The following is a 25,349-nucleotide window of genomic DNA, read 5'->3' as shown; positions in this document are numbered from 1 at the left end:
TCTATTGACTTGTAGAAAGAGTTTTACTAACAATGGCTTGTCTTCTTGTTCCATTACCAATGCTGCCTGCCGATGATCTATTCTAGCTTCCTCTTTTTTCTCATCTAAATCAGCAACGTCTTCCTAAAATATGATACCAGTCTCCATATGTACACTGATGACATCCAATTGTACCTCAACAATAACCACTCCATTGTTTCTAAATTGCCAGAATCCATCTCTACCGAATGAAGAGGAATTTGCTTAATATATTTCTTCTCAAAATATTGGGAAGACCTGAGCTATTGTCTTCATTTCCAATCACAAATTCCTTTTCCTAGTGACCAACTTTCTCTTTCTCTGTGGTATCCGTTTGAAACTGAATAAACTGTTTCCAATCTTCATATTCTGACCCTGGGATTACCTAAAGGCCATAATCTGTGCCATCACTAATACCTCCTATTTCTACTTCAGTACCATCAGCTATCTCGTGTGACCCTCTGATCTTCTGCTGACGAAACCCTCATTCATCTTTATTACTTCTGTTCTCATCCATTTGTGGCCTGCTTCTTTCACTTTGCTCTCCTTAAACCTGAAGCCTTCTAAAACCCTCCTGCATGTATATTATCTTGCACCAAATGCCTCCACAGTCATCCATCCTTTATTGTCACAAATCTCCCAATCCCTGTAACTTCCTCCAGTCTCATGAACCTCTGAGACACTTGCTTAAATTTTAACTGCTTGTACAAGTCTAAGTTTAATTACTTTAACATTGGTCATGGAATCATACCATATAGAAAAAGGCCCTTCAACCCATTGAGTCTGTGCAGGCTATCAAACACCCATTTACATCAATCCTACACTAATCCCACTTTATTCTCCCCACATTTCCATGAACTCCCTCCAGATTCTACCACTCGCCTACACACTAGGGGCAATTTACAGTGATCAATTAACCTATCAATCCACACTGGAGGAAACTGGAATACCCAGAGGAAATCCATGCAGTCACAGACAGAATGTGCATACTCCACACAGAAAGTACCCGTGTTCAGGATAAAATCTAGGTCCCTGAGTCCATAAGGCAATTGCTTCAACTGCTTTGCCACTAGTAGCTGTGGTCTTGCCAAGTCCACAGGGTTTGGAATTCCCTCCCTAAATCTCTCTATCTCTCTTAAGATGCTCCTTAAAATCTCTCTCTTTGACCAAGCTTTTGTTCATCTGCTCTAAAATCTTACATGAATTGGCCTCAGATTTTGTTCGAGAATGCCCCTGTGAAATGTCTTAGGACATTTTGCTACTGTAGAGGTAATTTAAGTGGCTTAAGTAGCTATTGTTTAGGTAGCTATTGTTAGAGACGGCCAAACAAATGTGGGGGGGGTTATACTCAAAAATGTAATGTAAACAAAGGAATATATATACCTGGAGCTGCAGAGATGATAATGTAGTATAGTCAAGAGAAGGTAAAAACCCCTTTTATCTTATAAATATAGTTGTTATATAACTGAGGTTTTGAGACAATCAAAGGAAAATGGTATAATGTTATAGTCAATGAGTATTGCACACATCCAGGTAAGATTATATTAAATAAATGAGAGCTGTAAACAGCCAGAAGCAGTGCTCCTGCAGAAGTAAAGGTTGCTCACACCCAGTGAAACAAAAGAACATAAATGAGTGAGTGTGCACACCTAGAAACAGTGCTGCAAAACCACTGAGGGTCATATACATTTGGGTATAATGGGAATGAGGATCAATAACAAACTTGGATTGTTTTCTCTCAAGCGTTGGAGGTTGAGGGGCGATCTGATAGAAGTATATAAAATTATGAGAGGCATAGATAGGGTACACAGCCAGAATATCTTTCCCAAGGCAGACATGTCAAATATCAGAGAGCATAGATTTAAGGTGGGGGTGGGGGAGGTTTAAAGGAGATTCACGAGGCCAGTTTTTTTCCACACAGAGAGTGGTGGGTGCCTGGAATGTGTTGCCGGGGATGTAGTGGAAGCAGATATGATAGCGACGTTATTGAGGCATTTAGACAAGCACATGAATGGGCATATAGACCATGCGCAGGCAGATAGGATTAGTTTGGACTGGCATCAAGGTCAGCAGGGACACTGGGTGCCGAAGGGCATGTTCCTGTGCTGTGCTGTTCTATGTTCTATGGTTCAGTTATGGAATCACATTTTCTAATGTCTCTCATCATGCTGCCATTGTGAAGTACTGTTAAGAATGCTACTGTCGGTTTGTCTTGGTCCTGTACAAAGACTGAAAAGTTGTTGGTTTGCCTTCCACCACACAGAGAAGCTATTCTTCCGATGAAAATTTAAGGCCATTCTATCACCTTAATTAAGCAAAATTTAATGTTTTAATCACCATTCAAAGATGAAGAGTTCCAGCTGATCTTGAAGTTTGAAAAGCAATAATATTCATGACTCTGACTCAGACAGTCAAGAATTCCAGCCTCAGTTCAGACTTGAGTACCTAACTCAGGCCAACACTATAGAACAGTAATTTGGGATGAGTCATTGAACCAATGCAATGGTAAAAAGGCATAAAAGAACCCTTGGCATTATGTGGAGAATTTCATTCTGCCCAATGGTTATCCCTCAAAAACACCAAACAGCTGATAATCAATTTAACATCACACTGCTATCTCAATGTATCTTTTCCAAGTGCGAATTAGCAGCAGCATTTCCTACAAGCGCAACAGTAATGACATTTCAAAAGTACTTCTCAAACTGTAAGGTGATTTGTAATGTCTTGAGATAGTGAAAGTAAATATAGTCTGTTTCAAAGATTCATTGAGCAATATAGCATGCATAGAGGCTCTTCGGTCCAACCAGTCCAGGCCGACCATGGTGCCCACCCAGGTAGTCCCAATTTCCTGCCCATGTCCCTCTAAGCCCCGCCCTTCCAAGTACCTATCCATGGGCTTCTTAAGTGATACTATTGTACCTGTCTCAACCACTTCCTCTGGCTGTGCTTCCTCTTCTGAAGAAATTACCCAAGAGGTGAGAGAATGGTTCTTGTGCATGTGTCTGGAAGGACAGCATTGCCCTGCAAGGGACAACTGCAGCCAAAATGATGACACTGGGTTTGCTACCTGGGACATGCGCAGGAAGTATCGCTCTTGGCTGTGAAGGGACAACTCCTACATCCTGCTTTGCCATTATGACCTCACCCACCTCCTGAGAATTCATGATCTTTTCCATGTGGACAATGTCTCTGAAGAAAATCTGCTCCACGTACATCCTCTCCAGCCAGCCCTTCTTCAGCTCCCATTGACTGTACAGATCTGATCTCTCCTTCTGCAGACTATCAACCTTGTCTTTGACCTAGGCAACAACACAAAAGGTGGATTAGATATGCTGGACAAACAAAGAACTTAAGAAATAGAGGCAGGAGTGGGCCATTCTGATCTTGTTCCTGTTCTACCATTTAGTCAGCTGACCTTTTACCTCAGCATCACTTGCCAGCACTAACCACATGCCTGGATTCCTGTTGAGGTGGAGGGAATGAGGGTCGGGAAATGGAGGGGGATCTGTCCCAGAGCAAAGGCAAAGACAGGTTGGGAGTAGAGATCATGAGAGCAGGAAAAGAGAGAAAGAGAGGGCGGACAGGGAACTTGGGGGTAGAGTAGAGAATGAAATGGGTAGGTAGAAGGAACGAAGTGAAGGTAAAGAGTGAAGAAGGAAGGCAGACAGAGGGCCTGGGGGGTGGGTGGACGGAGTGCATGAGAATGGGTCAATGGATGGAACGAAGGATTGGACAGAGTGAAGAGAGCAGACAGACAGATGAGGGTGGTGGAAGAAGAAGCAAGGATGGGTGCAGGGACAGAGCCAGGGCAGGTGAATGATGGAGAACGGAGAGTGGATGGAGGAAGTAAGAAAAGATGGAAGGACAGGGTGGGCAGAGTGGTCAGACAGAGCAAAGGTGGGTGGGACAGAGGAAGTGAGAGGTGAAGGGATGGAGCGAGCCTGGGTACAGGGACAGAGTTAGAGTGGTTGGATAGATGGAACAAGGACAGATGGACTGAGGAAATGAGAACAGGTGGAGGATAGGAGGAGCAATTCATGGGGTCATGAGAGAGGTAGGGGTGACGTGGAGGGACATGATGGGGCCACAAGGGGTAGGTGAGAATTGGTGTCAAAGAATGTGGGACAGAAGAGTGTAAGGTGTTGGAGAGGTAAGAAAGAGGTGAGGTGTAGGGGAGAGATGAGGGATGGAGAGGGAGGGGAAGTGGAAAAGACAGGTGAGAGAGAGAAAGGAAAAGCAGGAGAGGCAGATTGAGTGGGGAAGATGGGAAGGAGAGGGGAAAGGTGAGGGAGAGGAGAAAGGAGGAGAGAGAGGAGGGAAAGAGAGAGTGTGAAGGGGAGGGGAGAGTAAAGGGTAGGCAAGAGGAGGTGGCAAGAACAAGAGAGTATGAGTGAGGGAGAGGTGATAAAGGGGGAGGCAAAAGGGAGAAGGTGAATGAGGTGGCAAGGAACGGGAGGTAAGGGGGAAGCAAGAGGAAATGGACAGTTGAGAGTGGGGGGAGAGGAGATGGAGGCAAAAAAGGAGCAGGTGAATGAGGGTGAGGCGAAAGAAATGGGAAGCAAGAGGGGGGGAGGTGGGAGAGAGGGGGCGGAAGGGAGGCGAGGGGGGTGAGACGGAGGGAGAGGGTGAGAGGGAGGGAGGTGAGAGAGATGGGTGAGAGAGAGGGGGGTGAGGGGGGTGAGAGAGAGAGGGGGTGAGAGAGAGAGGATGAGAGGGGGTGAGAGAAAAAGGGGTTGAGAGAGAGGGGCAGGCAAATGAGGGAGAAACAAGAGATGGGAGAGTTGATAGGGTGAAATGAGCGCACAGATGAGCAAGAGCGGAAGGAGAGAGAGGCAAGAAAGATGGAGGAGATGGGTGGGGTGGACTGAGGGGCAGCAGGTGTGAGAGTGGGGTGTAGAGAGGCATGGGAAAATGAGGGACAGAGGGAGATAAGGGGGATATTGGAGGGGCAAGGAGCAGGCGTGAGGGGGATGAAACTGAGAGATGGGAGCCAAGGGGGTTATGTGAAAGGAAAGAGGCAAGGGGCAAGGAGACAGAAGGAGTAGGTGAGGCAGGAGAGAAGGATGGACGCAGGGATCATGAGAAGGGTTGGGGAGGTAGGAGAAGGTGGTAGGAAAGAAAGGGAAAGGCCAGAAGAGAGGAAACTGGGCAACCAGGTTGGTGGGAGAGGCAACATTGAGAGGTTGGAGGACCGAGGACTGAAATATTACAGGGTAAAACAAATGAAGGGGGCAAATGAGAATTATAGATGAGAGGAAATAGTGTAAGTCTTAAGGGGAAGTGGATTGGAGAAAGAACAAAGGAGAAAGAAGGAATGCATTAAAAGAAAGTTTAGGAATTTCTAGAAGAGAAGTAAAAAGGGGACAGAAAATTCAGAGAAAGGGGAAAGCAAAAGAAACACAAAATGTTCTCACTTCTTTGGAGGTGGATGGCTTCCTCTGCAGGATATCATAGCCCAGGCTGACCAGATGTCTGAAGGTCTCTTCCCTGGCGTCAATTTCAGCCCGAAGCTGCTGGTGCTGGTTTAGTTTTAAATCAGTCATGGAGCTGTCACGCGTGGTTTCCTCCACTTTCATCTCCCTCATCAAAGCAGCCGACCAGGAGAAGTAATCCCGCACCTAGGAGGCACAAAATGTGCTTGGAGAAGTGGGTGCATATAGGATCACACATTGAGTAAAAGAAAGATTGGTGCCTATTTCTCTGAAAAAAGCATTCTTTTTCCAAGTTGACTGAGAAAATGTTTATTTTGTGCAAGGATCATTCTAGATCAGAGCAATGCAACAGAAGACCTTGCCACTTCTCTGTTTGGGCTCATTTTTCTGCTGAATTGGTCTGTTAATTTGACGCAGAGCAATTTTATGGAGTTCATCCGGTGTGTCCTATATGTTATTTAAGTAGAAACACAAACCATTACAATTATTAACACTCAAATAACTTTAAGATACAAGTTACTGTCACGTTGTGTGTGAATTAGTTTTCTCACAGAGAGGATATTTGGCGCTCCATAGATAAGACTGCCCTGGAAGAGCTATCCAATTTGCCCTAGTGCTCTTTCCCCATTGTCCTTCAATTTCACCCTTTCCCCACCCGAGCCCCATGTATTGATCCCAGGCAACACAGCTGCATTGTCAGAGGTGCCATTCCTTGGATAAACTGGGACCCAGTCTGCTTTCTCAGATGAATATATAGGATCCCATATGTTATTTCAAGAGGAACAGGCAATTTCTACCTGTGTCCTGGACGCTTCTCTCTCAAGCAAGAGCCATGAAACGACTTCAGTCCATTGGTGTTTGCAAGATTTTGCCATGTACAAAATGGCTGATACCTTTGTTTTAACTTACTTCAATGTGACTATACCTCATGAAAGGTTATTCATTGCCTTGTGATGTCCTGAGGATGCAAATGGTGCTGCATTAATACTGATCTTGCTATTTTCTACTTCTATAATTTTCGCTCCAAAAATACTCACCTGTGCCAGGAACTGTTGGATCTTACAGGCCTCCTCCAGGAAAACCCTTCGCTGGTCCACTTTACTCCTGAGACTCTCCCAGTTCTCCACTACTGCCTGCTGCTTGGCCTGCAGGGCTGTGCTCTGCTGTGTTGTGCACATGTGCAATACCCCATCAGCCTCATCCACCATTTCCTGCAACTGAGATCACAGGGAAACAAGCTGTCATGATGAAATCAAACCTTTCTCTGAGCCTTACTGACACAAACTAGCTCTTAGTACTTCACCCTCTCTTCATCTCTAAAAATGGATTGGGGGGGGGGGCTGGGGGAGGGGGGGGAGAGTGGGGAGCGAGAGAGAAAGGGAAAGAGGAGGAGAGGGAGGAGGGGGAGAGGGAGGGGGAGAGGGGAGGGGGGAAGGGGAGAGGTGAGAGGGGAGAGGGGAGAGGTGGAGAGAGGGGGAATGGGGGATGGAGATAGAGATGGAGGGGGAGATAGGGAGGGAGAACAGGTCAAGGGAAGGGGAGGGTGAGGGGGAGGAGGGAGAGGCAGAGGTGAGAGGAGGGAAAGTGGTCAGGGGGACAGCTGGATGGGTAGAAGGAAAAGTGGAGAGGGGGAAGCGGAAGGGGGAAGGGGAGGGGAGGGGAGGGGTGAAGCGGAAGGGGGAAGGGGAAGAGAGAGAGGGAAGAAGGAAGGGGAGAGTGGGGAGGGAGGATAGGGGTAAGGGGAAGTGGAATGTCGGATGAGGGAGGGGGAGGGGAGGATGAAGGTGGAACGGGGAGGAGAAGGGGATGGGAACTGGGAGATGGAGGGGCGAGGGGGAAGAGGAGGGGGAGTGGGTGGAAGGGGTGTGGGAGGGGTGGGGGAGAGGGAGGGGGAGGTGGTGCGAGGGGAAGGGAGATTGGAGGTGGGGAGAGGGATGAGGGGGCAGAGAGGGGGAGTAGGGAGGGAAGGGGAGTTGGGAGGGGGAGAGAGGAGGGAGTGGGATGAGGGGGAGGGAAAGAAAGGGGAAGGGAGGGGGAGGGAAAGGAAAGGGGAGGGGGAAGGTGGAGAGGGAGGGGTGTGCAGAGGTGGGAAGGAAGGGGGAGATGGGAGGCAGTGGAGGAGGGGAGAGTGGGGAGGGGAAGCAGGGAGGGGGAGCGGGGAGGGGGAGGGGGAAGGGAAAGGAGGAGAGAAAACAAGAGTACATGTACATCATAAAGAGGTACTACTGGAAGGAGAGAAAACAATACATTGCACAGAAACATTATATAAGAGAGAGGGATACAGCACAAAGATACCACAAGAAAGAGGGGAGATAATGGACTTCTGCTACATGATGGATGTCCTCCTCCTAGTCAGTACTTTACCTTTAAGGTGGTGTAAGGAACTCTAATGCAAGCTAACCTAGTCTTATCACCTTATATATAGCCCTCACCAGTCCATTCTAATGGCTGACGTGATGTGATATAAAATTAAGAATCATCTACCTGTTGCTCAACCCCCGACAGTTCATGCTCCAGTGCTTCATGCACACGTAGTTGTGCTTGAACACTCTGCAGATCCCTTGCAATTTCATCAGGAATGCTTTTAAGTTTCTCCTGGAGAGACAAAATAAATGGCAAACGAGGGAATGCACTTTAAATCAAAGTCCCAGTCAGAAAGCATATTCCTGGGTAAGGATAAAATTTAAGGCAATAAGTGGAATCCTGGATGGGGGATAAGCTCCCAAGCAGAGAGTGGAATTCTGGTTGGAGATAAAATCCCAGGAAGAGAGTGCAGTTCCATGGTGTGAGTGCCATGCCTAATGTAACAGCTATAAACAATATGGGTTTATTACAGAATTAAGATACTTTACATTGTCTCACAACAATGCTTCCTAGGCAGGTACAGCAGAGGTTACATGCAGCACAGGTTAATTACAGGTTCAATATGGAATGCATGAGGCTGCAGCCCCCATGGTGTATTTGAAGGGGCTGCACCTCAAGTTCAGCCCTGTGCACCTGAACTTTAGGAACTTGGTGTGGAGAAGGGTGAGTAGGTTGGGGGACCTCCACTTTGGTCTGCTCCTGGGACTGACCAAGGTGGCCATTCACAGGTTATATCAGTGGGCAGTCAGAGGTTGGTCCAAGCTGACTGCCTGTACCCCTTCCCAGGTTACATTTGTGCCAAGGTGTCCCGAGAGGGAGCAGGTCTCCTGGTTGCGGAAGCCCTTCAGGAACTAGTTGGCACTGTAGGGACTGGATTGGCTCTGGATAAGGAGAATAATGTTTGTTGTTTGATGTTGAAAATAAAGTTATTTAAAAACAGGTTAGGTACAGAATAAAGATCACTTTAACAATGTGCTATCAAAATTCTTCCAGGTCTGTTTGAATGCAAGTTAGATAGAAGAGCTCTCAAACTGATATATTATGTCTACTACGAGCAGCTATTGAACCTGGGGCAGCTTGGGCCATCATACCCATTGTAAACTGTTTTACACTTGTCATTGAATTTATTGTTGTATTTATTATTTCCATGTATACTGTTTACTCTGTGAGCTTCATGCAAGCAAGGAATTTCATGACAATAAACTAATCTTATATTATCATGGTTAAGACTTCCAGAGCAAGTGGGACTACTTCAGCAGAGGAACCAAAAGGCAAACGGTTGAAGCCATATTTTCAGATTTCCCAAAATATCATCTTGTCATTTTGCAAGATGACCAAAGTACCTACCTCAATGTGGGTCAGAGCATCTGCCAGGTCTTGGTTGCACTTGTGAAATTCCATGGCATCACGCAGTCTCTGTCCCCGATTCTGAATTCGCTTCTGCAAAGTGTTCCATAAATCCCTACAACATTGGAAAACATTACAACAGCTCATGGCCATATCATATTGTCAATGACACATAGCAGCAGAGCTAGGTAATCTGATCATTTACTACTCTCAGTTGCACAGTACCATAATGTGCCTCATTAGACTCTAAAGGTATAATACCTTGCCATCCCCCTTTTCACCCTGAGATAAAACACACTGTGAACCCCCTCCCACCTTTCTCAATTTCAGATTCAGTATCCTACAATTTCCCTTTTCAGTCAAAAATAAAGCAGCCTGCGATACCCCGTTTCACAGATGCAGCATGCTGTATTTCCTTCACTCACTACCAGGTACAGCATCCTGCATTCTCCTTATTCTTAGAGGTACCATCCCTTGACCCTGCTTCTCACTCCCAGAAATAGTATTTGGCAATACTCTGAGGTACATTGTAATGAAACTGGGTGGGCGTTAAACTAACTTATCTTTGACTATCTTTAAACTAATTTGTCATAGTACGGTCAGAGGCTGCATAGTGATGCAGCAAGTAGAGCTGCTACCTCACAGCTCCAGTGACTGGGGATCAATCCTGGCCTCTGGTGCTGCCTGTGCAGTGTTTGCAAGTTCTCCTGTTTGCAACTGTGTGGGTTTCCTCCGGGTACTCCAGTTTCCTCCCACATCACAAAGATGTACAGGTTGGTAGGTCAATTGGCGAATGTAAATTGACCCTTGTGATGGAATCTGAGGGAGTTGATCAGAATGGCAGAAGAATAGATACCCGGGAAAATTAGTGGGGGAATGGGACTTCTCTGTGAGCCACCATAGACTTGGCTGAACGACCTCCTTCTATGTCACATGAAAATACTCTACCTCAACATATTCAGTCTCTTCACGATTTCCTTGGACTGCAGGTGGCCTTTTTCAACAAGTGTGTTCACTAAGATCTCACAACCTTGGATCCTCTCTTCACCGGCCTCCACTTGGTGCTGGAAAGCTTCAAACAATGCCTGCAGGTGCTAACAAGGCAAAACACCACAGATAACAGCTGTATCATCACACAGACTGATGCATACGTACTTCATATTAACATGAACACCAAACCAAAATACTGCAGGTGCTGATAAATGAAATAATAAAAAAAAACACAAAAACTCAGCAGGTTAGGAGCATTTGAGAGGAAGAGATCTCTTACTAAGAGTTAACTGGCAACTGAATAGTAAGTGATAACTGTCAACTGAAATGGGCATTTTGCACCCTCAAAAGCTTGTTCCATGATTGTGAAGTGACATATGCAATTTTGAAATCTAAAGGAATAAATTTTTGAATCAAGAACTTGATAATGTTTAGGGCAACTGCAATGTTCTTATCTACAGTCTGTAAAATCCTGGGATTGAAACCATCTGGTCCAGAGAACCTGTCTCTCTTCCAAGTCATTTCTTTTTCCATGCTGTTATTTGTTTAATCTTGGCAAGTCCCTGTCCCTGATTCAATATTACTCTCCTTGGGATATCTAGAATTCTATCTGCTTCCTTTACTTCCTTTGACAAAATAATTTGCCATAATGATGTCTGTCATTTCTTATTTTTGTTTACAATGTCACTGTTGTCCCAGTTGCTGTAGTCACCCTCTTTTCTGTAATAAGGTTGTAATTTTTGGCAGTTCTTTTCATATTCCTTACAATTTCTTTCCATTTTCTAGATCTTACTGTCTGTTTTGATGTTTATACTTGTCATCAGAACTTCATATTTATATCAACTTGGCAGAGGAAAGATGATGATAATAAGGGACTTCCTCATTTTTCTTATTTTGATTGTTTTGAGAACAGTAAAAAGAAACAAGTACCGTCCTTGATCAAACATCTGTGCTTAATTACTAATCCCTGAGGGGTCAAATCACAACAATCAAATTTAACACCCCTTTGACATTGAGTTGATTTGGGATTTTCTCAGCTGATCCCTTTCCAGCTACTGCCACTCTTGTGTGTGGAGACAGGGCCAAGTTCTGTGACTGCTCAAACCAAACTGTTCTTTTCTCTTAGGGAGCCAAAAAACAAGAATATATTACACCTTCTGACTGGAAAGGGGCTGCAGGGTTGATCCAGCAGCCCCTTTCCAGCCTTGATCATAGAACTTCAACTGTACAGCTGCACTCAGCCCTGGGGCTGTGAAATTGTCTATATTAGATTTCATAGTTGTGGGAACAATTCACTCTCACTTTGAAAAGCTCTTCTAAAATTTACTCCTTTATAGAATGTGGGTGTTTTTTTGGCAGACCAGCCCTTATTGTCCATTCTTAATTGTTGGGGAAAGAGTTCCTGGACTTAGAAACAGCAACAATGAAAGAGTGACACAAGAGATTCTGTAGATGCTGGAATCTGGAGCCAGGCACACGAAATGCTGGAGGAACTCAGAAGGTCAGGCAGCATCTATGGAGGGAAATAAACAGTCTACATTTTGGGTCAAGACCCTTCAGCAGGACTGGAAAGGAAGAGGGCAGAAGCCAGAATAAAAAGGTAGGGGGAGGGGGACGAGCACAAGCTGGCAAGTGAGAGGCGAGTCCAGGTGAGGGGGGAGAAGGGGTGGGGGAGGGGGGATGAAAGAAAATGATGTGAGAAGCTGGGAGTTGATAGGTGGAAGAGGCAAAGGGTTGAAGGAGGAGGAATCTGGTAGGAGAGGGCAGTAGACCATGGAATAAAGAGAAGGAGGTGGGGCATAGGAGGGAGGTGATGGGCAGGTTATGAGGACAGGGAGGGGAAAGAAAAGGGGTGAGGGGGCCACAGAAATGAGGGAAAGTGGGTGGAAAGGGGGAAAACAGAGGGGAGGGGTTACCAGAAGTTAGAGAAATCAATGACCACAATGAAAGGGTGGTATAATATTTCTGAGTTACGATGGTGTACAACTTGGAGGGGAAGTTGCAAAGGGTTTACTATGTGCCTGTTGCTTGTCTTTCTGATGGGTATAAGTTCACAATGTGTAATGTTAATATAGTCTTGGCAAGAAATTACAATGAATTTCGGAGATGGAACACATTGTAGCCATAGTAAGCCTTTGGTGGCGTGGTGGTGCATGGGGTATGAGTCACACTTTGTCCTGAAAGGGGTTGAACACCCCAAGGTATTGTTGGAGCTGCATTCTTTCAAGCAGTTGGAGAGTATTCAGTCAGACCCTTAACTTGTATATTGCAGATGACAGAAAGGGTTTGAAGTACTGGGATGACAGCCACTCACTTTGGGATACCCTGCTTCTGAAATGTCTGGCAATTAAAATTATTACGTGCTGGTCCAGTGAATTTCCTGGTTCATGGCAACTACCAGGATGTTGATGGTGGTGACTGTTAAGAGGAAGTATTTGGAGTCACTCATATTGAATATGGTCAATGGCCCTTACCAGCCCAAGCTTGGAATCTGTTTCATTTACTGAGGAGTTGTGAATGGAACTAGACAATGTAATCATCAGCGACTAATGTGAAACAGCTGGGCTTAAAAACTATCCAGAGGAACTCATAATAGTCCAAGGCTGGGAGAAAAACTGACTAACAAGTTTATTTATGCAAGGTACAACTTCAGCAATGGAGAATTTTCTCCTCAACTCCTATTGATTTCAGATTTATTAGAGGTCCTTAATATTGCACTTTGTCAAATGCTGCTTTGAAGTCAAAGGCAATCACTTGCGCTTTATTACTGGAAGTCACAATGGGTCCAATGGCTTGGACCAAGGCTGTGATAAGCTCTGCAACCTAGTCCTGGTGTACCACAAACTGAGCATTGGTGAGCAAATGCCACCTTCATCACTTAGCTGGTGATTGAGGTTCGACTTATCATGCTGTTGGAAGGCAATTTTCCATACTGCAATTAAATGGCAGGGTTGTAGCTGTGGTAGAGTGGCCTGGTTAGAAATATGGCTAGATCTGGAGCACATCTTTAGCACATTTTAAATTATTTGTACATTTTCAGGATCTGGACATTGCTGGTAAGGTCAGTATTTGTTGCCCATCCCTATTTGCCTTCCAGTAGGTGGCGGTAACCTCCTTCAAGAACCACTGTGATTCTTCTAGTGAACAGATTCCCCCTGTTGAGTAGGGAGTTCCAAGATTTAGATCCAGCAACGATGAAAGAATGATGTTATATTTCCAAGTCAGAATGATGTTTAACATGAAGGTGCTCCATGTGACTGCTGCCTTTGTCCTTTTTAGTAGGAGACCCTGGAGAGGGGTAGGGGTTTGGGAAATGCTGTTGGAATACCCTAGTTGAATAAATGCAGTGCATTTTATAGAAAGTGCATATTGCAGCTAAAGTGCATCAAGGTGTAGGGAATGAATATTTAGGGTGGGCTGCTTAGTCCTGGTTGGTGTTGAGTTGCTTGACTGTGATTGGAGCTATACTTTCCAGTCAAATAGCAACTAGTCACCACAATCTTGACGTGCTATGTAGATGGTAGAAAAGCTCTTGGTATCAGGTGGCTCTTGGTATTAGCTCTTAGTATCGCTGCAGGATACACAGCCTCTGACCTGCTCTTGTAATCACACAATTTATGTAGCTGGTCCAGTCAAGTTTCCGGTCAGTGGTGACCCCAGGATGTTGATGGTGGGAATTCAGCAATGGTAATGTGAATGAATAAATAAGGTAGAAGGTTAGAGTCCCTCTTGGAGACAACCACTGCTTGGCACAAATGTTACTTATCAGCCCATGCCTGAATGTTGTCTAATTCTTGCTATATGCAGGCATGGACTGCTTCATTTATTGAGGAGTTATGAAATTAATTGCATATTGAGCAATCACCGGCGAGTTTTTGGAAGAAAGGTCATTGCTAAAGCAGTTGAAAATTACAGGGAGTAGAACACTGCCCTGAGGAACACCTACAGTATGTTCTGTGGTTTGGATGAGTTAGGTGAGCAACCTCCAATAACCACAACCACCTTTCTTGGAACAAGGGAGGTTGTGAGGAGATCAGATAAAGGTATTTAAGATCATGAAGGGTGTAGTCAAAGAAAAAACTGTTACCAATGTGAAGCATCATGAATTAGGGGACAGAATGAAGGTGATTGGCAAAAGAACCAGAAGTGGCATGAGGAAAAATAATTTACACTGTGAGTAGTTAGGGTCTGGAATGCACAGCCAGTTAGTAATGAAGGCGGATTGAATTGTAATGTTCAAAAAGGAGCCAGATAAATATCGGAAAGGAAAGAATTTGCACAGCTGTGGGGAGAGGGCAAGGGGTTGATACTAGTTGGATTGTTCTTACATGGTACAGAATCAACAAGCCAGAATTCCTCCTCCTGTGCTGTTAACCATTCTGTGACCTTGTGTCTGTGCAGCCAGCAGTGCAACTGTTCTGAAAAAGCTTGGCTAAACACAGTTAGTTCTGGAATGCAGGTCTTTGGTAGGATTTTTTTTCTGGACCCATAGCCTTTGGCTGTTTCTTGACATGGAGCAAATTGAATTGGCTGAAGACTGGCTTCTATGACATTAGGGATCTTAGAAGGAAGCCAAGATGTATCATCCACTCAGCACTTCTAGTTGAACATGGTTGCAAATGCTTCAGTCTTGCCTTTAGTACTCACATGCTGGCCCTACTATCATTGAGAATGGGGACGTACTTGTAACTGCTCTTTCCCCCCATTAGCTATTTAATTGTTCACCACCATTCATGAATGGATGTTACTGGACCACAGAATTCTGATCTGATCCATTGGTTGAAGGGTAGCTTAGCTCTATTACGTGCAGTTTTCACTGTTTAACACATGTGCTAGAGTTGTCAAGCTAGGGTATGAAAACACATGGTATGAAAACACCAAGTCCTAGCCAACCATCCACCACCCATTTACACTAATCCTATTTTATTCTTCTCAAATTCCCATCAACTCTCCCCCTCCCTCCCTCCGCCCCTCGCAGATTCTACCACTCACCTACACGCTAGGGACAATTTACAGCAGCCAATTAACCTACTAACCCACACATCTTTGGGATGTGGGAGAAAACCAGAGCACCCAGAGCAAACCCACACCATCAGCACCCAAAGTTAGGGCGCTGGAGCTGCGAGGCAGCAGCTCTACCAGCTGTGCCACTGCGTCATCCCTAAATTTTGTGTATGCCTTGTGCTGCGTGACTTTCCGTGTATGATTCTAGTTCTTAGGTTGACGCCATGTTAAGAAAGGGTAGCAGAGATTTGTAAAGTCAATTCTTATCTGATTAACCTGATTAAGAGCTTTGATGAAATAACAGGGCAAGTTTGGTCTAAGGGGTTGTATAAATACTTCTAAAAGGCAGTTGATATCTCATAGACTTACTCAGAAAATGGAAGTACATGGTTTTAAAGGTCTATGATCTACTGGGTACAAATTTGTGAATGAGTGCTTTCCTGTTTGGATAGATATATAGAAGAATCCGCTGACAGTGGTATTAGGATCATGTCTTGCTACACTTAGATGGTCAGGACTTGAATGTCGGGCATATCATTTTTAAGTATGCAGAAGAAACAAAACTTTGCAAAGTAGTAAATAGTAACTGGGGAGCAAAAGGCTTCAAGAAAACATAGACAAAGTGGTGAAATTATTCAATTTAGCACTGAAAGGATAAAGTGAAGATCTTTGGAAGGAACAACACAGTGAGGCAGTATTGTCTAAATGTAACTAATTTCAGGACTGAAACAGCAGGGAGTGCATATTTCCAAATCTTTGAAGGTGGCGCTTAAAAAAAATCATGTGGGATACCTACCTATGGAAAATAGGGGAACTGGAAGCAAAGTAGGGGTAAATAGGAGGTAAAGTTAAACATTTACAAGTCTCTGTATAGGCCTCCCATGGAGTATTGTGCACAGTTTTGGACACTATTCTAGGAAGCATGTTAAATTCCTGGGGAGCGTGCAGAGGTTTATCAAGATAATACCTTGATGAGAGAATTCAGTTACATGCAGAGACTGGAGAAATGGCAGTTGTCTTTAGATAGGAGAATGTTAAGGGGAAACCTAACAGAGATAGTCCAAATTGTGAGGATTTGTGGCAGAGCAAATAGATAGAAATTGCTCCCTCAGGCGAGTGGGTTGGTATCGAAACGTCATTGATTTGTCTTAATTGGCAAGAGGAAAAGTGGGGAGAACTTCATTCATATAGAGGGTTGATAAAGATCTGAGATACTACCTTAAAGAGTGGCAGAATCTGATTCCTCTAAACTTATAAAAGAAAACTTGAAATTGAAGAGGATGAATTTGCATGGATTAAAAATGGGGGTGTGAGATTAAATTGGATGGTTCTTTCAAACAGCCAGAACAGGAACGACAGGATGAATAGTCTCCTCCTGGGCTTAGCCTTCTATGATTCCTCCTCCTGCAGCTTATAGGTCAATATATCATTGGTGAATACGTCTTGAACCCAAGTATCACAAAACGTATGAGGTGGGGGTTGGTTGTGAGATAGAACACAATGAGTGAGTTAGTGAGTGTGACCCAGAGCAGAATGGCTGGGTTCATAAGGTGAGCTCGGGCAGGCAGCAGAAGTAGAAGCAGAAGCAGTGGACAGTGCCTGGGGTATGAAGCCTATGACAGTTACCAAGAGCTACAAATGATGCGTGAGGCAAACATGGTGTGGGATTGGATTAAGATAGCAGATTTCTGAATGGTGAGTTATTCATATAGGTGACATGCAGGAGAGAGAGGTAAGCATTGGAAAGGCTGAGTTTGGAGTTACTGGAACCATATATAAAATGATATAGAGTCAGACATGCATGATAATTCAGGCACTCAGTGACCAACTTGTGAGATTGAAGCCTTCCACTGTCTGCACAGAGTCAGTGGTGATAGAGCTTTGAGGAATGTAAATGGAAGGAATTAACAGTTATAAAGACAAGTCATAAGAGTTGAAGCCATTTTTACCAGGATGTGTTGGTGATCATTTCCATAATCCTCAGAGCTGGCTGCCTGCAGCTGCTGTGTGACCCATTCCTCAAGTTCCCCCAATTCCCGCAGACACTCGTAGAATAACAGTGTTTCTTCCAGCTTCTGCATCCTGAGAATTGAGCACATTTCCCATCAAATTAGCTTCGTAACTTCAATGATACATTTATTCCATCTAAAGTGCCCTTGTGTACACAACACTGATTGTCATGTGCCCAGACTCTACAGATATCACAGCTAACAATGCACATGCATGCACACACAGTTTTATGTACAAATCACAGAACAGTGATTTACATGGAGAAACTATCTTTGCTACTAACACAAGATTGACCTGGCTGTTTAATTAAAATAGTGATCGTAGTTAACTGATAAAAAAGTTATTAGCAAAACGTTAAAACATTATGATATGAACTGCAGATGGTATGAAAATTGGTGGTGTTATTGATAGCATGAAGGATTGTCGAAGGCCACAGCATGATATAGATCAGTTGGAAAGTTTGGATGGATCCATGCCAAATGGAATTTAATTGACAAATATGAGGTGATGCACTTTGGGAAGGCAAACAAGGGTGGGATGTATTCAATAAAGTGTAGGGGCCAAGGGATGTTGAAAAATAGAGGGTGTTTGGGGGTACCAGTCCTAAAAGTGGCAGCACAGATGGACAAGGTGGAGAAGGCATATGAGATGCTTGTTTTCGCTGGCCATGAAATAGAATATAAGAGCTGGGATGTCATGTTGCAACTTTATAAAACATTGGTTCAGAGTATTGTGTGCATTTCCAGCTACCACACTATAGGGGGCATGTGAATGTGCTGGAGAAGATGCAAAGGAGGTTCACCAGGATGTTAGAGCAAAAAAACAAACTGCTGGAGGAACTCAGGGGCTTAGGTGGCATCTGTGGAGGTAAATGGACAGCTGATGTTTTCGGTCTTGACCTGAACTGGACTGACTGCCCATTTGCCTCCACTGATGCTGCCTGACCTCCTGAGTTCCTCCAGCTGTTTTTTTTTGTCCCAGATTCCAGTCTCTGCTGTCTCTTGTGTCTCCATTTCACCAGGATGTTGTCTATATTGGAGCATTTCAATTAAGGAGAGACTGAACAGACTGGGTTTGTTCTTCCTGGAGCAGAAGAGGCTGAGGAATAAACTGGTAGTTATATAAAATTATGAGGGAGTAGATAGTAAAAATCGTGTTCCCCTGTTGGGGGTGTCTATGAGAAGAAGACAAGGTTTAAGGTGAGAGGTAGCTTTGGAGGGGATTTGAGGGCAAGTTTCTTCTTCCCCACAAGGGTGGTTGAGGTCTGGAATGTGTTGACTGAACTGGCAATGGGTGCAGATACTCTCACAACATTTAAACATCCAGATACTTGAATCATTAAGACCTAGAAGGCTCTAGCGTAGATAGGTATAATGGACAGCATGGACATGGTAGGCCAAAGGATCTGTTTCTGTGTTGTGTGACTCTATGTTGAACCAGCTTTTAGTCACACAGAAGGCATGAGGAGCAAAGAGGCTTGGAGGATTCCTCATTAATGTACCTGATGGTCCAATGCTCGTGTAGCTCCTTCAGCTGCCTACGAAGGTGCTCCTGAGGCTCATCCACCATGTCGAATGTGATGAGCCCTCTGAGTGGAAGATCCTGGGAATTTCTTTGCAGCTCCTCAGCAAGGCCACAGGTATTCTGGATCTGCCCCTCCAGAGCCTGAGGAAGATTGAGCAGATTAAAGAATACAATAGATGCATAAGTGGGAAAAAGTCACACTTCTGCAATCCACATTATACAGTGAAACACTGTAACATCCAGCTTGGTTGTTGTGCAGGACATAAGCCCAGTGCCTGGTGACAGATCCCACACCTTTTGCATGCTGCAGGCAGTATATTCTGAGAACATTCCAAAAATCATGTTCTGGTTCTGTGTGGTAGCCAGAACGAGAACAGGACAGTCAGCATTTGAAGGAAAAAGATGGGCTGGTGTTGGGACTTGGCTATTCATTAGGGGCTGCAGCCAGATATTAATATGCTTTTCCTTTGTTAGGTGCTGACCTGCTGTGCATTGCCAGCATTCACATAGTTTACATCAGCACAATGTCTGCAGCTGCATTTTTACAAATAAGAGGCCAGGAACTGTTTAACATTAATATATATTTTTTAACTACAATGAACATTGGCTGCCTTTCAATCATATTGCAGAGTTTAAGGTGCAGAGCACTTGTTCCATGTGCTTATTGTACCATACTAATTTCACACAGCATTAATGGTTGACATTTATATATGAACACGTAGGCCATTCAGCCCCTCGGGTCCTTTCCATCAGTTAATGAGATCGTGGCTAACCTGCATTTCACCCACCTCCACGCCTTAGTTCCAAAACTCTTGATAATCTTGACTAGCAATAGTCAATCAAGCTCAGATATACCTCCCATAGTGTTCTATTCTGAATGGTCCGACTCTAATTGTACAGTTATGATCTCCTGTCCCAGACTTTCTCACCAGTGGAGAAAGATTTCCAACATCCAATCAATTCCTTTCAAAATCCTAAGCCTCTTGATCAAATCACCCTTTTAATATTCCAGGGAATACAAGATAAGGGTGGAGGAATGACAGATGGAGTTTAATCCAGCCAAATATTAGGTGTTGCGCTTTGGGAGAACAAATGGAAAGAGACAGTACACTGTTAATGGCAAGACCCTTAACAGTGTTGAAGTACAGAGGGATCTTGGGGACAAAGTCCATAGGTCCCTGAAAGTGGCTGCACAGGCTGATAGGGTGGTAAAGGAAACATATGGCATGCTTGCCTTTATTTGTCAAGGCATTGAGTTCAAGCGTTGGGAAGTGTAGGTTTATAAAACTCCAGTTAGGCCGCATTGGGAATACTGCATTCAATTCTGGTCGCCCCCATTTTAGGAAGGATGTGGAGGCTTTGGAGAGAATGCAGAAGAGATTTATTGCCTGGATTAGAGGGCATGTGCTATAAGGAGAGGATGGACAAACTTGGGTTGCTTTCTCTGGAGTGGCAGAGGCCAAGGGGAGACCTGATAGAGGTTTATAAGATTATGAGAGGCATAGGTAGAATAGACAGCCAGTATCTTTCTCCCAGGGTCGAAATGTCTAGTACCAGAGGGCATGCATTTAAGGTGAGAGGTGATAAGTTCAAAGTAGATGTATGGGGAAAGTTTTTTTACACAGAGAGTGGTGGGTGCCTGGAATGCGTTGCCGGGGGTGGTGATGGAGGCAAATACGATAGAGGTGTTTAAGAGGATCTTAGGCACATAAATGTGCAGAGAATGGAGGGATACGGACATTATGTAGGCAGGAAGGATTAGTTTAGTTAGGCATTTAATTACTAGTTTAATTAATTTGACACAACATTGTGGGCCGAAGGGTCTGTTCCTATGCTGCACTGTCCCATGTTCTATGCTCTAAGACCAGTTTATACAATCCCCATCATAACGTAACCCTTTGAGACCTTTTAATGTTCTGTATCTGCATGGCACTCCTTCCAAAGCCAGTATATTCTTAGGTGTAGTAGCCAGAAATCCAGAATTGATCGAACCAGGCTTTGTGTAGCTGGAGCATTATTTCTGCAAGTTAGTCATAAAGTATTTCAGCCATGCCTGAAATAAAACTCGATTGTTATCTCCTATCAACTCTTACCTTTGTCACTAAATGCATCTCATCTACAGTAGTCCCCATCTGACTGCCTGTGTTGCTGGCAGCATCTCTAATAACATTAATCTAGCTCCCATCAAACTGTCACATGGTAATTCCTCCCTGTTTACTGATAGTAACCATGTTTGTCCTTGTAAACTACCACCCCATCTCCAACCAGTGCATGCATTACTCAGAATTCCAATTTGAACCTCACCCATTGGGTCTCCATCCCTGTTATGGCACTGAAATGGGCCTAATTGTGAATTAAATCCTATCTGGTAAAATAACCCTCTGTAACCTTCCTTACATCAGATGACCATATCATTCTCCCCCAATCATCATTCCTTGCTATTTATCCAGTCATAGCCAAAGAATCTCCAGAAACTGCTTTTCTACTCATCTGTCACCTCTTTGATTCCCTCAATGATCTAAACCTGACCTCTCCCTTTCCAAAACCACATGTTGTCCCTTAACACCATCATTCATGGAGATGGGGTCAGCTGCCATGTGTGGGCAGAAGACACCTAACTTTACTTTTCTGTCACCTGCATTGTCATACTGCTTTTCCAATGTCCAGTCCTGAATAAGCCACCTTTATTTTTCACCTTTCTCATATTTTCCTTATGACATAGAATGAGGCCATTCAGCCACTTTGGCATATGCTGGCACACAGCAATCTCACAATCCTCCATAACCTTTCTCATATGCCTGTCAACTCCCCCTTGATTCTCCTATCACCTACCTGCACACTAGGGGCAATTTACAGCGGCCATTTAACCTACCAACCAGCAAATCTTGGGAGGAAACCAAAGCACACAGGAGAAACCCATGCGGTCAAAGGAAGATTATGCGAACTCCACACAGATAGCACCAGGGCTCAGGATTGAGCTGGGTCCCTAGAGCTGTGCTGTAGCAGTCCTAACTGCTGTGCCACAGTGCTGAACGTGTAACTTTCACCCATTCAATGTCTCCCATCTACACTCTTATCTTGTGACTGTGTTATTGAAATCTTCATGGGTGCCATTTGTTAGTGCAGACTGGACTATCCCAATCCTCTGTTGATGGCCTAACTTCTTCCACAAAAGATGAGCTCATTCAACACTGTACTTCTATATTCATCATGTAATAATAGTCACTTATTGCTTCAAGCTTTTTTTGTTTGAATTACCCATGTGAAAGGGGCTTGGGATGCTATACTATAAAAAAGGTGCTAAACAAATGCAAGTTCACCCTCCTGAATGAAAATAAGAGGAAGCAGGGGATTGTGAAGAGCTGGTCACTAACATACATTATCAAGACAAGTGCAGATTCAATGGTGCAGATTCAATGGGTTGGGGGTTACAGAAAAGACAGATAGGGGAGAAAAAGGGGGGTGGTGGGGAGAAAAGGAGAAGGGGTGGCAGGAGGGGAAGGGGAGGAGGAGAGGATTCAGAGAGGAAGAGAGGAGGCAGGGAGGAGGAAGAGAGGAGGCGGGGAGGAGGAGGGGAGGAAGGGGAGGAGGGAAGGAGAGGAAGGGTGGAGGGGAAGAGGGGAGGGGATGGGGGAGGGAAGGAGGGGGGAGGGAAGGAGGGGACGAGAGGAGGAGGGGCGAGGGGAGGAGGGGGCGAGGGGAGGAGGGGGCGAGGGGAGGAGGGGGCGAGGGGAGGAGGGGAAGGGGAGGAGGAGGTGGGGAGAAGGAAGAGAGGAGGGAAGGAGGGGGGAGGAGGAGAAGGGCAAACAGGGGAGCCCCCTCTTGCCCCCTCTGCCCAACCACCACCACCACTCAAGCCCTTGAGCCTTGGTGATGAATCTAAACAGGGTTAATATATTATTTACAAAAGCTGTCTGAAGGTTCCTCAGAAGTATGATGTCATGTTTGCTGTAATTACATACACATGTTTTTTGCATTTTAGTATACATCTGTTATTGTTAAAGCAAAAATAATTACTTCATTACACTACACAAACTACATTTTCCATTCTGGCTATTTTAGTCTGCTTTCACCATACACCTCTCCAAACCCAGTTTGGAAAAATGATTACCCTACCTGGGGGATTTGGTACTTTTGTACAGGCAACTTGCCAGCCACCCAGTTGGTTGTTGAGGGCCCCAAGCACGATAATCTGCACATTGCTCATGTGCATTTCTCCCAGGTCCGGTAACATGTGCCAAAAACATTGCATTTCAACCATTAGGCTGAAAAAGCCAATGTGAACACAAAAATGCTTCAAAGATATTCCCAAAACTTCCTCAAAACAATTTAAATCTTCATCAACTCATGGAATCTCTGGCCCATGAGAACTCAAAATGGAGAAGGAAGGTGTTGAGACCCTTGAATTTCTTCATCAGCAATTCATGGCCACACTAAAACTGCAGGAGGAGGACACAGTCTCCCAAATGATCCACCCTATCAAGCTGCTCCTGCTCCATCCAAAGTAGAGTGTGTTGATCCTACATCAGCCAAGTCAGAACTGGAGTGGAATCAAGTTATTCTTGATTCTGAAGGACTGTCCAAGAAGAAGAGTTTATTTTAAAGCTCATGGAGCCCCAGTAACCTTCAGAAGTTACCAGACCATGGGCCAAATCCACAGAATTCTCAGCCACTCTCATGATTCCTGCGAAGAATTCTCTAAAGTGGCAAAGAGAAAAGAGATATAGGCAGAAAAAGCATATAGAGAAGACAGGATGAATCCTACTACCTATTATGAACAACACCACAGAAGATTCACCAGCTTAATAAATAAGCTGTAATTTACAGATTGGTGTGTTTCAATATTTATTTCCTATTAGTTTGAGCAGGTTTTCTCTGGGAGCCCCATGTTCCTCTCTGGAAATATGGGACCCAAGGCACCTTCTAATTAACATCAAAGATAACACTTACTTTATGGTTCTTGACCAGCTTTTGAGTAACAGCTTCATTCTTTCCATAATCTTCGCTCGAAACAAGCTGGAGTTTTTCTACTGCCCAGGCTTCCAGCTCTGAAACATCTGCAAGGAACTAAATTAATGTCAAGGTATTAGTTACTGTTATTAGGAGCAATTGGGAGTGAGATGCACTTGTTCAGGATCATTGTGTATTGGCTGTTGGAAGAAGGGTGTATCTGCATGGGCAGTGTATCATAGCAAGAGGCTGAGGGAGTTAGGAAGATGTTCCTGCAGTAGTATATATTGGTTCTTGTGGAGACAGTTTACCTGCTGCAAGGGAGCATAAATTGAGTAGGATGGCTAGGGAGACACAAGAGACTGCAGACGCTGGAATCTGGAGCAAAACTATAGATTGCTGGAAGAACTCTGAGTTGAGCAGTATCTGTGGGAGGGAGAAGCAATGGTTGACATTTCAGGTCGAGACCCTACATCAGAACTGAGAGTGAGGGAGAAGATAGCGATACAAAGAGGAGAGACAGGGGTGAGATGGGGGCTGGTAGGTGGTCGAATGAGCAAGGAGTTGCATCACCAGGAGAGGAATGTATAGTGGAGACATAAGATACTGCAGATGCCGGAATGTGGAACAAAGAACAAGCTCCCAGAGGAAATCAACTGGTCAGGCAGTATCCGTGGAGGGAAATGGATAGTCGACGTTTCGGGTCGAGACCCTTCATCTGGACTGAAGGATTGGGGGAGAGGGTGTTGTGAGACAAGTCTGAGGTCTTGGAAGTAAAGGACTCAGAACACAGTGTGGCAAGGAAGGATTTTATTTACAAAGACCAAAGACAAATGCAGGGAAAGGGTAACGGGAACAACACACACACCGGTGATAGCGAGTGTGGGAGAATTGCAACAAGAGTAAAATACACACACACACACACACACACACACACACACACACACACACACACACACACAACGAACTAGGTACAAACAATCAAGGAAAAGCAATATGCTACCCGCCACCCCCTTGACTCAGTGCAGGCACAGCTCTATGCTCCCAGGGGTCCTTAACTAACTTCTCTTAAATAGTACACAGCTTACCAACAGGGCATCCCTCAGAGACAAAAGAGGGAGAACCAAGCACATGCGGCACGCTTTATCGTGCTGGAGGGCTGAGAGTGGTCCAGCCCAGGTAGTTCAAAAGGGCCAATGGTCAAGTGTGTCCGGATGGGTGGGAGTGGAGCCAAACCTTGATTGACAGTGGTGAGCCTTCCGACCAAGAAGGGGCAGTGCTATCATCAGACCAGGTGGGGGCAGTGTTGTCACGTGACAGCCACGACCTCCATAATACAGAGGGCCAGTATCCAGAGGTGAGGAGGGTGGGTGGGGCAAGAGCTGGCAAGAGATAGGTGGGTCCAGGTGAGGAGGGATGATTGGCAGGTGGAGTCAGGTGGGGGAGGGAGATGGAATCAGGAATGTTATAGTGACAGCCATAAGAAGGAATGTATCCGTGACTAGACATGTAGAAAGTAGAACCCCTGCATCTGTAACTCCTTCATTCCTAATGAACAACACCAAATGTGCTGACCAATTGGCATTCTCATTTCCCAAAGTATCAAAGAGCAATGCTCAGCAAAGCACACTTTCCAGGTCCATGCTAATCGGTGGCTTGGTGCCCTATTTGTATTCCTGTCTGTGGTACAGGGAACACCTCACTCACTAG

General features: G+C 44.8%; 1 protein-coding gene across 1 annotated transcript in view; it reads right to left on the bottom strand.

Moving 5' to 3' along the window:
• Positions 1-25,349, bottom strand: part of sptbn5 (spectrin, beta, non-erythrocytic 5) — a 189,917-nt gene that overhangs the window by 103,738 nt on the left and 60,830 nt on the right. The window contains 9 exon segments of the mRNA XM_052012749.1: positions 3,168-3,317; positions 5,433-5,636; positions 6,488-6,667; positions 7,935-8,045; positions 9,162-9,276; positions 10,110-10,255; positions 17,105-17,237; positions 18,667-18,830; positions 23,640-23,756. Coding sequence (XP_051868709.1) covers positions 3,168-3,317; positions 5,433-5,636; positions 6,488-6,667; positions 7,935-8,045; positions 9,162-9,276; positions 10,110-10,255; positions 17,105-17,237; positions 18,667-18,830; positions 23,640-23,756 — 1,320 coding nt within the window.

This window comes from Pristis pectinata, chromosome 1, assembly GCF_009764475.1.
Source record: "Pristis pectinata isolate sPriPec2 chromosome 1, sPriPec2.1.pri, whole genome shotgun sequence".
Taxonomy (NCBI): Eukaryota; Metazoa; Chordata; class Chondrichthyes; order Rhinopristiformes; family Pristidae; genus Pristis; species Pristis pectinata.
Note: the sequence above shows the minus strand (reverse complement) of the source record. Positions and strands in the feature narration are given on the sequence as shown.